At 32.5% G+C, this 11,047-nt stretch overlaps 2 protein-coding genes across 2 annotated transcripts; both read right to left on the bottom strand.

Moving 5' to 3' along the window:
• Positions 1–4,127: 4,127 nt before the first annotated feature.
• Positions 4,128–5,762, bottom strand: LOC126690852 (protein LURP-one-related 10-like). Its single transcript, XM_050385976.1, has 3 exons — positions 5,073–5,762; positions 4,747–4,974; positions 4,128–4,395 (listed from the first exon to the last, which is right to left on the bottom strand). The coding sequence occupies exons 1-3, from the start codon at positions 5,532–5,534 to the stop codon at positions 4,252–4,254; spliced, it is 834 nt and encodes a 277-aa protein (XP_050241933.1). The 5' UTR covers positions 5,535–5,762; the 3' UTR covers positions 4,128–4,251.
• A 1,057-nt stretch (positions 5,763–6,819) lies between these two features.
• Positions 6,820–8,955, bottom strand: LOC126692504 (protein LURP-one-related 15-like). Its single transcript, XM_050388130.1, has 3 exons — positions 8,390–8,955; positions 7,825–8,052; positions 6,820–7,207 (listed from the first exon to the last, which is right to left on the bottom strand). Exons 1-3 carry the CDS (start codon positions 8,654–8,656, stop codon positions 7,061–7,063), a joined length of 642 nt encoding a protein of 213 aa, XP_050244087.1. The 5' UTR covers positions 8,657–8,955; the 3' UTR covers positions 6,820–7,060.
• Between the last annotated feature and the right edge of the window lie 2,092 nt (positions 8,956–11,047).

Here is an 11,047-nt window from a genome sequence, read left to right as displayed (position 1 = left end):
TTCCACTCTCCAAACATTCTATCTCTCTACCACGATAACTCTTTCAATTCTTTTATTCTTCGCAGTTATTATTGCAACGTTTATAAGATTTTTTTTTTTTTTTTACAAGATAGAATTTCTACTCTAACATAATCTAAGTATATACGTGTGTAAAGCTCTCTCTTGAAGACTGGAATATCGGCTCTTGCCCCTCACACCTCACAAGCATTTATAAGGTTTTCAATCACTTAAAAGTTTCTCTCTTTTTGTGGATTAACTTTGCCACTAAGAGCGATAGCTTTTCACTTTCTCAAAGTTAAACTATTTTTCTCTAATGTTATTGATTAGTATGTTTTGAAACAAAAATATCTATGCTAATTATTCTTATTAGTGATTATAAATTTCTTTTGTTTCATCACAATTATTCCTTTTTTTTTTTTATTTACAAAAAACGAAAATTACAAGGAGGCAGATCAGATCATTGGATGATAGATTGTTAGGCATATTTGAGGTTGCATTTATCTCTGATTAAATTGTGTTTATTTCAAAGTCCAAACTAACCGAATCGAGCACACTGATTGATAGAAAACTCCCCAACATGGAATCAATCCAATATCCACACCAACAACAACACCATTAGTTTTGAATTTATTGACATAAATTACTTTGTTATAGTGTGAAAAACTTCAAAATACTCGACTGGCCACATTGAAGAACAATTTACCTAATTATTAAAAATCTCTTAAATATATCTAACTCTAGAACTCACTTTATCCATAATTGTATCTTTTTCTTCTTCTTTTTTGCTAGTTAATTTTATAAAATTTTAACAACATCTAAAATTTAAAGTACCAAAGTTTTCAAAATTCTTTTAAGTTCAAATTGTTATGTTTTGTTTTAGAATAGTTATTATTATTATTATTATTATTATTATCTTCTGCTAAAGAATAGTTATATTTTTTTAAAGAGCAAGTATGCGTGATGACACATATATGAGGCTAGTAATAATAAATTATAATTTTTGTGAGAGGGATTAGATTAGATTAGAATAATAGGGATTAGGGGGGTCTTTTAGCCTTTATGGGGTGGTGATAAAATCATAAAAGTCATAGTGGGAAATAATGCACTAGGGTGGACAGAGAGATTATTGCAAGTCTCTATCGGGGCCGGCTGTGTCTCTCTCGTTTTTTATGTGTTATTTTTGTACTGGTTTGGTCCAAAAGATTTTGAGATTAATGTTTGGATAATGCCAATTTTGTATAGAATTTAGAGCAAAACCCAAAGCAAGGCATGGAAGAGTCTGAATTTTTGTTACTGTTTTTGGTTTGACCTTTCCTTGTTAAGGTTCATCTAAAATATTCTTTGTTTTTTCAGGAGGGTAAGTATCTATATAATATAGTTTAACGCCGTTCGTTTATTTTTTAAAATTAAAAACACATATTAAATGGGAATTGTTTATCTTCTACTTGATTCTCATGCACTTCATTTTTTTTTTATTAGCTAGTTTAATGTACAATATGTTTTTCTTTTTCCTTAAAATTGGGGAAATTTAAAAAAAAATTTGGGGAAAAAAAGCACGCTTTGTAGGTCTTATGGTGTCATGAATCCTCGGGCAAGTTTATCAAATCTTTGTTTCTTATCCAATACTGAAAATAATACTATTTAATTATGAAAAATGCTAATGAATGCACTTAAGACATTGACTAATAATTTATTTAAAGAAAGCTTTTATAGGAAAAGAAAAAAAAAATTAATATTTTGATAACTTTTTTAATTTCTCATAAAAATAGTATCAAAATTTTTTTAAAATGAATTTTTAATCAATATCCTAAAGGCACTTGTTAGCATGACCTCTTAATTATAATGATAATTATTGTTAAAAGGGTAGGATAGACATTATGTTTTTTCTATAAACTTTCCACCATTGAAAATTAGACAGAAAGAGATGGAACCGGCATTATTGGTTGGAACTGTAAACCTTTGACTAAAACAATACAATTTGAAATGATTAATAAATATGGTTTACCTGTCAGCTTTATTATTTTTAATTATTTTAAAATTATTTTCTTGATGAATAATTTATACCCACTAAGTTTTTTTTTTCTTTGACCTTTGAAGATATTGTGCATTATGCTCTCTGCTCAATTTGGACATGTGAGTCACACTAAATTGTTGGGCCTTGCATGGGCTTTTAAGTTTCAATGTGGTATATGAGTTTCAGTTAGTTTAATTAGTAAAGTATTTGATTGTTGAATAAGAGATTTGAGATTCAATTTCTACTTATACCAAAAATTGAGTGGTGTTTTTGTTTAATGATAAAGAGTTACCATTCGAAGTGATTACCATAGATTTAAACTCTCTATCAGAGAAAAAAAAAAAGTTTCAATGCGGTAGTGGGAGAGTGTTATAGTGATATAACACTAAAATATGAATGTGTAAACTTCATGAGTCATGAGGATATTGCCATTTGATTTAACCGCTGCTTACAAGTTGGTGTTGGTGATGGATGGTAATGCTAAGTTGTGAACCACAAAAAATTGTCAATCTGAACCAGAAAAAAGAAAAAGAAAAAGGCATAGTATGGTTGCAAGAGGGATACCCCCATCATGCCAAATCTCACCACAGAATACAAACCAGTCCAAAGTGATGGAAAATAATGGCCAAGTTGAAATTTCAATTTCAAGTTTGAGCAAATATTATATTACTTTTTCCTCTTATAATGTTTCCAAAACAAGAACAGAATTTAAAAAAAAAAAAAAAAAATTTGTTTCTTTGGCATCAATTTCAGTTTTTAGAAAAAATTTCCATACAATTCTTTTGATCTGAAGGGGAAGAAAACCCTCATTTGATGGATGTCATCATCACTTTGCTATAGCATCTTTACAAGGTTTGACACTTTTAATGATCCTTAGGAACATTCAAAAAGTCATGAAAGCATATACTAGTCAACAGTTCTATCAATCATGATCGAACATTTACTGTGATAGAATATGTTCCATGGAAACACAATCACTCCCCATTACTGCAAAAGCAGCAGCCATTTATGATTAGAATTGACTCTTATTTTTTGATGCTAAGGCCTTGTCCCAGCCCAAAATCATCATGGGCTTCTAGAATACACCACAATCTACAGAACTCACTGTATTTGCTTTTCAGGACACAACACTACCATACCAATACCATTTTCATTTTGGTTTATTTTGAGAGAGAGAAAGACATAAGATTATTAGAATAATGGTAATATATATATTAAAAATGTTTAAGCTTTTGGGACAACTAAGTATAGTTTGTCATATTCCTTGAGAGTTCTCTATGGATGGAGCTAGCTTAAAGAGGCGAGAGCATCTCTCAAAAAGGGTCTTTGTATGCATTTTAGTTGTTTGTACTTTGTAGAACTTTGATTTATTACAAAATGCAAGACTGCTTGGTTTATATTTTTAAATTGAAATTTCAGAAAAAATTCACAGGAAAACTTCATATTGTGAAAATAAATTAGCTTTTATCCTTTCTCTTTTTATCAATGCTTTGCATGATGTTTCAAACCAACTTGTGATCTTAAAATCATGTCTAGAAGTAATACACCTAATTAGGTATTGAATTGGTTGATGATGACATTTTGGCACTGAAATCAAATCTTTAGAGTCTAAATCACTAAATTCAAGATCCCCAATGTGCTGTCTGTCAATGAAAAAGTGCTCAAACATGTTGAGATGCATCATATAATGGTCCATTATAACAAGGATAAGCCACATGAAGTTGAAAAATCAACATGTATTTAAAATGCGAAGCCCAAAATTCAGTTGGAAGAATTGAAACTTTTTGGTTTTCAGTTATTAAACCAAATATGAAAGCCATGAAGGTCTTAAGAGATTACAATTTTGAGCCAATTCAAGGTGTAGGGTAATGTTCAATACTAAAATTATTTTCCAGATATTGTAATGTTCCTCCAATGTTCTTATGAGAAATTAATAAAACCAGAAGGACCAAAAAAAAAAAAAAGGTACATATCCAATATGCGTTCTAACATGATCGCAGTTCCTTTAACAAGTTAATAAAAAAAAAAAAAAAATATATATATATATATATATACACATATATATATTAGAAATACGAAGGCAACAAGCTAAGAACACCAACATATTTATGGCTCTAAAAAAATATTCAGTGGTTATGTTTTTCTTGTACATTACTATTTTCCCCCACTCCGTACCGTACAGCAAGCTTGGAGAGTTTAAACTCTTTATTTAGGCATATAACTGGAATTTCATCATCTCATTCTTCTTTGCTCTCCTGGTTAATCTCGTCTAGAATGACAATAAGTGCGACTATGAATGCGTAATCGATGTTAGGATAAATTGTCACTGAAAAGTTGTCCTTTCCCATCACAATGCTCTGAACGGTTTGCTTCTTGTGCATCTGCATTTGCCAAAATCATCAATTGAATTAGTCTATGATGCTCTCAATTGTAGCCTCCTAAAGAAACATCACTTTTCCTATGATACCTTTAATTTTAATTAAATTCATCAACAGATCAAGTTACACATTTTTTTTTTATTACTACTAAAATGCTTTGTTTTTTTTTTTTATTAGTACATAATGAAAATGATGTTAGTGATGGACTAATATGAAAATATTATACTTTCAATAAAAATTTGCCACCTAGAAATTTTTTTGTATCACTAGAATTGCTGCCTAATTTCATAAAAGAAGTGATTTATATTGATTGCATGTTACATTAGGAACAATTAATGAGAAATAGGTTCTTACTTGGGCAACAATATTGGAAGATTGTCCATGATAAACGGTACAAGATTTTTCATTCCAACTGCCTTCAACTTTGTAGTCACAAACATCCTCTTGTGTATTATTTGCCAAGAACACATGTAATTTGACCTTGAATTGGAGGAATGAAGATCGCTTAGCGGTAAAGATTAGATTGCTGGCGTTCAGGCTATCACCCCTAAATGCAAGCCATCTATCATGTGCGGTAAGTAGCTACACAAAATTCAAAACAAATTAGTTTTAGCATATACAATTTAATTAAGCTAGCACATATATGTGTGTATGCGCGCGTGCGTTAAAAAATATTAAACCTTAGGTTTAAGAGTCATAATGGGGGTTCCAGCAGCATCAAGTATGAGACGACGTGTTTTGATGCTAAACAATACTCCTTTAACTTTGAATATGACGTTGCCATCGGTGTCTGTAACAGCAAAGTTGCCATCGCTTATGGTCAGGACCTTTCTAACAACTGAAAGATCTACAGGGTAAGGTGCACAATACTGAGGACCAATGACTGCTTGGGGTTGAACAAATTGTGTACCACTTGGTTGAGGTTGAGGCATTGGGGGGTAAGAAAATTGTGTAGCATTAGGTTGAGTTTGAGTCATGACTGCGGGGTTTACAAATTGTGCATCATTTGGTTGAGCCATGATTGAGGGGTTAGCATATTGTGCACCATTTGGTTGAGCCATGATTGCGGGATATTGTGCACCATTTGGTTGAGCCATGATTGAGAGAGGGTTATCAAATTGTGCACCATTGGGTTGAGCCATGATGAGGGGAGCACAAAATTAAGCCTTAATCTATGATATGTAGCCCTCTTGTTCCAAAATCCAAACCCTCTTCCCTCTTTCAAATTACTATCATTCTTTTGAAGAGAATGGTTTAATAAAAGAGCACTTTAGAAATATTTGTTTGAGATTAGGTAATTATTTGTGGTCATACTGCAAAGACACAATATTTTTAGAAAAAGGAAATTGGCCGTACAGCTGTTATGTACAAGAAACTTGCTGAGAAGAACTAATTCATGCTTTTGAGAAAAAACTATTATCAATCTGTTCAGTGTGCGTTTGAATTAGTTTTTTGTTGTTGTTGTTGTTGTTAAAATTGATTTGTTTATTAGTTGAAAACTTGCAAAAATACAATTTTACCACTAACAAGTGAGGTTTTAAAAAACGTACATGAGCCAATAAGAGAAAAACTTATCCAAACGTACCTAACCCTTGCCTAAGAAAAGATCACAAAGAAAAAAAAAGTAATCCCATAACTCTAAGTAATAATAAAGTTAAAAAAAAATAGTGTAGCAATTTTTTTTTTTCTATTTTAAAACTAAATGTACAGGCGATCAACGCACTCTATTTAAAATATATTTAAATTTCCAAATTTTTTGTGAAGTATGATTCTTTTCAGAGTTTTAAATAATACAAAAATGTTTATCAACAAAATGGTGAGGTATCACCTTAAGAGAAATAACTCTACAGATACACTTATCTTAACATATTGTGAAAAATATGTTAAGATGTCAAATTGTAATTAAAGTAACATACTATATCACTTTTACCTAGGTTTATCACTGATATTACTTTTATTATAGGGAAAAACTTAGGTACAGTACTTATGTGTTGTTCCTTAGGTTCCTCTCTTAAGATTCAATCATGCGGCTTTACTTAACTAAAAATATACTTTCACCCAATGAGAAAAAAGTCATATAGATGAATCTTAAGAGGGGGAATATAAGATATAACACCTAAATACTATATCTAAGTTTTGTACTTTTATCATATAGGATTAATTATAACTTAACACCTTTAACATGTAAAATTGATTGTGAAATTAGGTTTGTTCTTAAATTTAATGTAAAAGAAAAAGTAAAAGAAAAGAAGGTGAAGTAACAGAACAACAAAGTGGTAACAGTAATACAATCTGGACAAAATGTTTGGGTTGAACGATTCAAAAGCCATCTCTCACGATGTTACTTCAGAATTTGCTGAAAGTGGCTTTACTGATTAGACTCAACTCTGTGGTGGCTTTATTATTCAATGTTCACACAAACTACCATAAGCAAACACACCCAACTCATTTCCTTCAATCATACAATACAAGGATAACATGAGATTACAATTTACAAGAGACCTAGTGGCCCAGACCATCATACAATGCAATACAAGGATAACATGTTCAACTATAGCTACAAACTACAAAGCCCATTATTTAAGTAAATAGAGGAAAGTGCAGTCGTGGTGAAAATAACAAAGTGGCACACATTAATTTCCTTCTAATTGTGCTGTTACAAACCATCTCAATCGTCGACTTTGGCCTCATCGTTAATGTCATCAAGAATCACAATAAGCGCAACAATGAAGGCATAATCGATGTTAGGGTAAACTGTTACCGAGAAGTTGTCTTTTCCGAGCAAAACACTTTGTACGTTTTGCTTCTTATGCATCTGCATTTTACACATTAACCAGTTGAATTAGTCTAACATTTAAGCCTGCTAAGTGAAGCATGTAAATCATTAATTTCACTAGAACCAAAAAGGTGCAAACGTCTCGATATTTTGGAAGTACTCAAACACTAATTTATTTAGGCTAAAAAGTCAATTACTTCTACAATATGTTATCACTATTCACATGCCATATCACATTCATAATAATTGCAAATGTGAGTTTCGATTAGGTTAATTGCAAAATTTATTGCGGTCATGAAAAAAAAAAAAAAAAAAAAAACAAAGGGGGTCTAATCTTGCCTACATTCAGCATCTTGACTGATGGTAAATAATAGTTATCATAGAACATGTAATATTTCTTTAAATCCAATTGTATCAAAAAAAAAAAATTACAAAAAGAAGAAAGAACAAAAAATAAAATAAAATAAAAGAGAGTAATTTTAGGAAAAATATATATATATATATATATATATATTTTTTTTTTCATAATGATTATGATTAGAGTAAAATCACTTTCATGTCATCACTAAACCACTTTTATTACGCACCATTCACAACAGATTATACCATTACTTATTAAAAATGTTATGTACAGAACTCATTGAAATGAATCTCACCTGGGCAATCACCGTGTTAGATTCTCCGGCATAAATGACGCAAGATCGTTCACTCCAGCTCCCTTCGATCCTATAGTCACAAACATCCTCTTTTGTGTTATTTGCCAAGAACACATGTAACTTGGTCTTAAATTGGATCATTGAAGATCTCTTAACGCTAAAAATTAGGTCTTTTGCTTCCACACTTTCACCCCTAAAAATTTTCCATCTATCATGTGCACTCATTATCTGCATAAACAGAAACAAAATATTTTGGTATAATTAAGCATTTGCAATTGCATAGGCTGTAAAACTCAAATAACAGGATCATTTGCAAATAGCCAAAAAAACAAAAATATAACAAAATCAAAACATAGAACCATGAATTTAAGAATCACTTTATACTGTCTGGACACCATACTTTTCACAACTTTTCTTCACGTATCCCGTTATGATCGGAGAAAAACGTTACTTTTAATTGAATTCATCGTTAACACCATTTTTATTATGCGCCGATCAACACAGAACAAGTCAACAGTTGTATTGCTAGACTTAATAGGAGAAAAACAAAAAGCAAAAATCAAACCTTTTCTCGAAGAGTGACAATGGGATTTCCAGCAGCATCAAGAAGAGTACGACGGTCATGAAGGGTTAGTAAGGCACCTTTGACTTTAAAAATGACGTTACCATTGATGTCTGTGACAACAAAGTTGCCATCGGTAATGGTCAAGACCTTTTTGACAATAGCAAGATCAACAGGGTAAGATGCACAGTACTGAGGGCCGACGATCGGAACAGGGCTAGTGAATTGTGTACCAGCTGGAGTTGGAGCTGGAATAGGCTGATGAGCCATGATCAAAGAGAGAACTGGGATTGAATTGAAGAGGAATAAGTTAAAAAGTAAAGACTCGCACTATTCTTGCTTTTGGGTCTCAATTTTGGTGTGAGGGACCGTTAAATGTGGATCGTACTGATAAGGCACGAGAAGATGTTTCACACTATGCTCGTTTGAAGAAGATTACAAGGGAACTCGACAAGTGAAAACCCGTGTCTAACTAAAGGATTGTTGGTGAATAATTGCCAAAAACCAAAAAATGAAAAAGAGAAAGGAATCATTTTATATTGAACATGTGGTGCCTCTTCTTGTGTCAAATTCAGAATCATTACTCGTTGATATTTTTTTTTGTAAGGAGAACTTGTTGATATTTTGGGTATGTGAGTATGTCATAGTAATACTAGTATGTCACATGTGCACTGCGCACGCGTCATTATTTTTATTTTTGGCAAATTAAAAGATTTTTTTTTGGTAAATCAATAAGAGATATCTTTGCATATAGGGCATGCACTCAACACGTCGGCACCATAAATTCTTATCCATCCAACCCAATCCTATGCATAAAGTTCCTTTTTTAGGTTAATGGGTTGGTTTTGTTTTGTTTCTATTTTTTGGGGTTAGATTGGGTTTGGGCTAGAATATGACTAACCCAACCCAATCTAATAGATTAAAAAAATATATGTATTTTGAATTTGTTAATTTGATTTATTTTGTATTTTAAATTTTTTTTTTTAAAATTTTCTGTTCGATTTATTTCAATATTTTGTGACTTAGATTAGATAAAATTGGAATATTAAACAAAATTGTGTAAATTGTAATTATTTATTGAAAGTTGTTTACACGGTTAGGATTTTTTTGAAAATGATCCACGCTCAAAAACTGGACACGTCATAAACTTAACCCAAACCACATGAACTTAACCCACATAAACTTAACCCAAACCACGTGAACTTAACCCAAGGTTAGATCAGCCTATTCTTTTCTCTCACCAACCCATCTGAAATTTCAAAGTTCAAACTCTCATCTCCGAGGATTTTCTCTCATCTCCAACTCTCAAAGTTGTTTCTCTTCTTTTCCCTCCTAGGCCTCGCGCAATCTTTTTGAGAGTTGAGACACAGAGTAACACAGAGATTTTGGAAAGAGAAAAGAGAAGAAAAGAGAAATCATAATGTAAGGATTACATTTCCCCCCACCTGGGGTGCGTCAGCGGTAAGGGAGATGTCTGGACTAATTGTAAACCCAGAAATCTCTGGTTTACTGTTATCCTTAATTTTCTTGATGGGAGAATTATCGAGAACTCCAGAAGACTTTTCCTGTTGGCATTTTTCATATTTATAGTCTACATTATGTAAAGTTGAAGCTTGGGATATGAGGAATAGAGACATAAATCCAAAAATCCCCCAACTCTGGCAACACAATGGACATAGGCTTCTATGCATCTTCATCCCCAACTTCTCAAAATCCCCCAACAAATTCTACCGTAGATTTCCTTTAGGCCAGTGAAATATCACTATAAAAAGTCTAGGATCATGTATTGGATCATATATCATTTATTACTTATCAATTTCACTTGATATTGCAAACCTTGGGGCTTGGTTATGAGCAGGAAGGAACCATGGTGCCTGTTCGCGTCCGTGTTGTGTAGTACCACGTTCATCTCTCTTTATCTCTGAGTGTTTGAGTTCCCCATACAGCAAAATGACATGCTTTCTTTTGATAAATGCAAAAGAGACAAGAAAATAAAGAAATCACATTGATGGCTACTATAAAGTCAACTTGGATTGCAAGCCACGTCGGTTGGGGAAAATTAATTGGGAGAATATCTGTCGGAATATCCCAATTTTCTTCTCCCAAGTTGACACAGCTGTATTCACCATTTACAGAAGCAAACCTGATGATTTTTCATATTTCAGCTTGGATCGGTGCCGTGAGGGGTATTCATTTTTTTCTTCTCTTTTCTCTTTCCAACATCTCTGTGTTACTCTGTGTCTCAACTCTCAAAAAGATTGCGCAAGGCCTAGGAGGGAAAAGAAGAGAAACAACTTTGAGAGTTGGAGATGAGAGAAAATCCTCGGAGATGAGAGTTTGAACTTTGAAATTTCAGATGGGTTGGTGAGAGAAAAGAATAGGCTGATCTAACCTTGGGTTAAGTTCACGTGGTTTGGGTTACGTTTATGTGGGTTAAGTTCATGTGGTTTGGGTTAAGTTTATGACGTGTCCAGTTTTTGAGCATGGATCATTTTCAGAAAAATCCTGACCGTGTACTGGAGGCCTCTCCATTTCAAAGGAAATGGAAAGGATCCAGATCCATGTCTCACAAGTTGCATCTCGTAATGAGCTGTTGCCTTAAGCGTGTTAGTGTGTTACACGCTAAAAAAAAAGGAGTTGAGGCAAAGTAAGGACATTTGA

This window comes from Quercus robur, chromosome 7, assembly GCF_932294415.1.
Source record: "Quercus robur chromosome 7, dhQueRobu3.1, whole genome shotgun sequence".
In the NCBI taxonomy this organism is placed as follows: Eukaryota; Viridiplantae; Streptophyta; class Magnoliopsida; order Fagales; family Fagaceae; genus Quercus; species Quercus robur.
This window is presented reverse-complemented; position numbering and strand designations above follow the sequence as displayed.

What these genes read in the sequence shown, in the direction of transcription:
- LOC126690852 (XM_050385976.1), bottom strand. Translation starts at nt 5,534, where the DNA reads ATGGCTCAACCCAATGGTGCACAATTTGATAACCCTCTCTCAATCATG. An exon ending in TTATGACTCTTAAACCTAAG is followed by an intron (nt 4,975 to 5,072) that starts GTTTAATATTTT and finishes AATTTTGTGTAG; the next exon opens with CTACTTACCGCACATGATAG. An exon ending in CTTCCAATATTGTTGCCCAA is followed by an intron (nt 4,396 to 4,746) that starts GTAAGAACCTAT and finishes TGGCAAATGCAG; the next exon opens with ATGCACAAGAAGCAAACCGT.
- LOC126692504 (XM_050388130.1), bottom strand. Translation starts at nt 8,656, where the DNA reads ATGGCTCATCAGCCTATTCCAGCTCCAACTCCAGCTGGTACACAATTC. An exon ending in TTGTCACTCTTCGAGAAAAG is followed by an intron (nt 8,053 to 8,389) that starts GTTTGATTTTTG and finishes CTGTTTATGCAG; the next exon opens with ATAATGAGTGCACATGATAG. An exon ending in CTAACACGGTGATTGCCCAG is followed by an intron (nt 7,208 to 7,824) that starts GTGAGATTCATT and finishes TGTAAAATGCAG; the next exon opens with ATGCATAAGAAGCAAAACGT.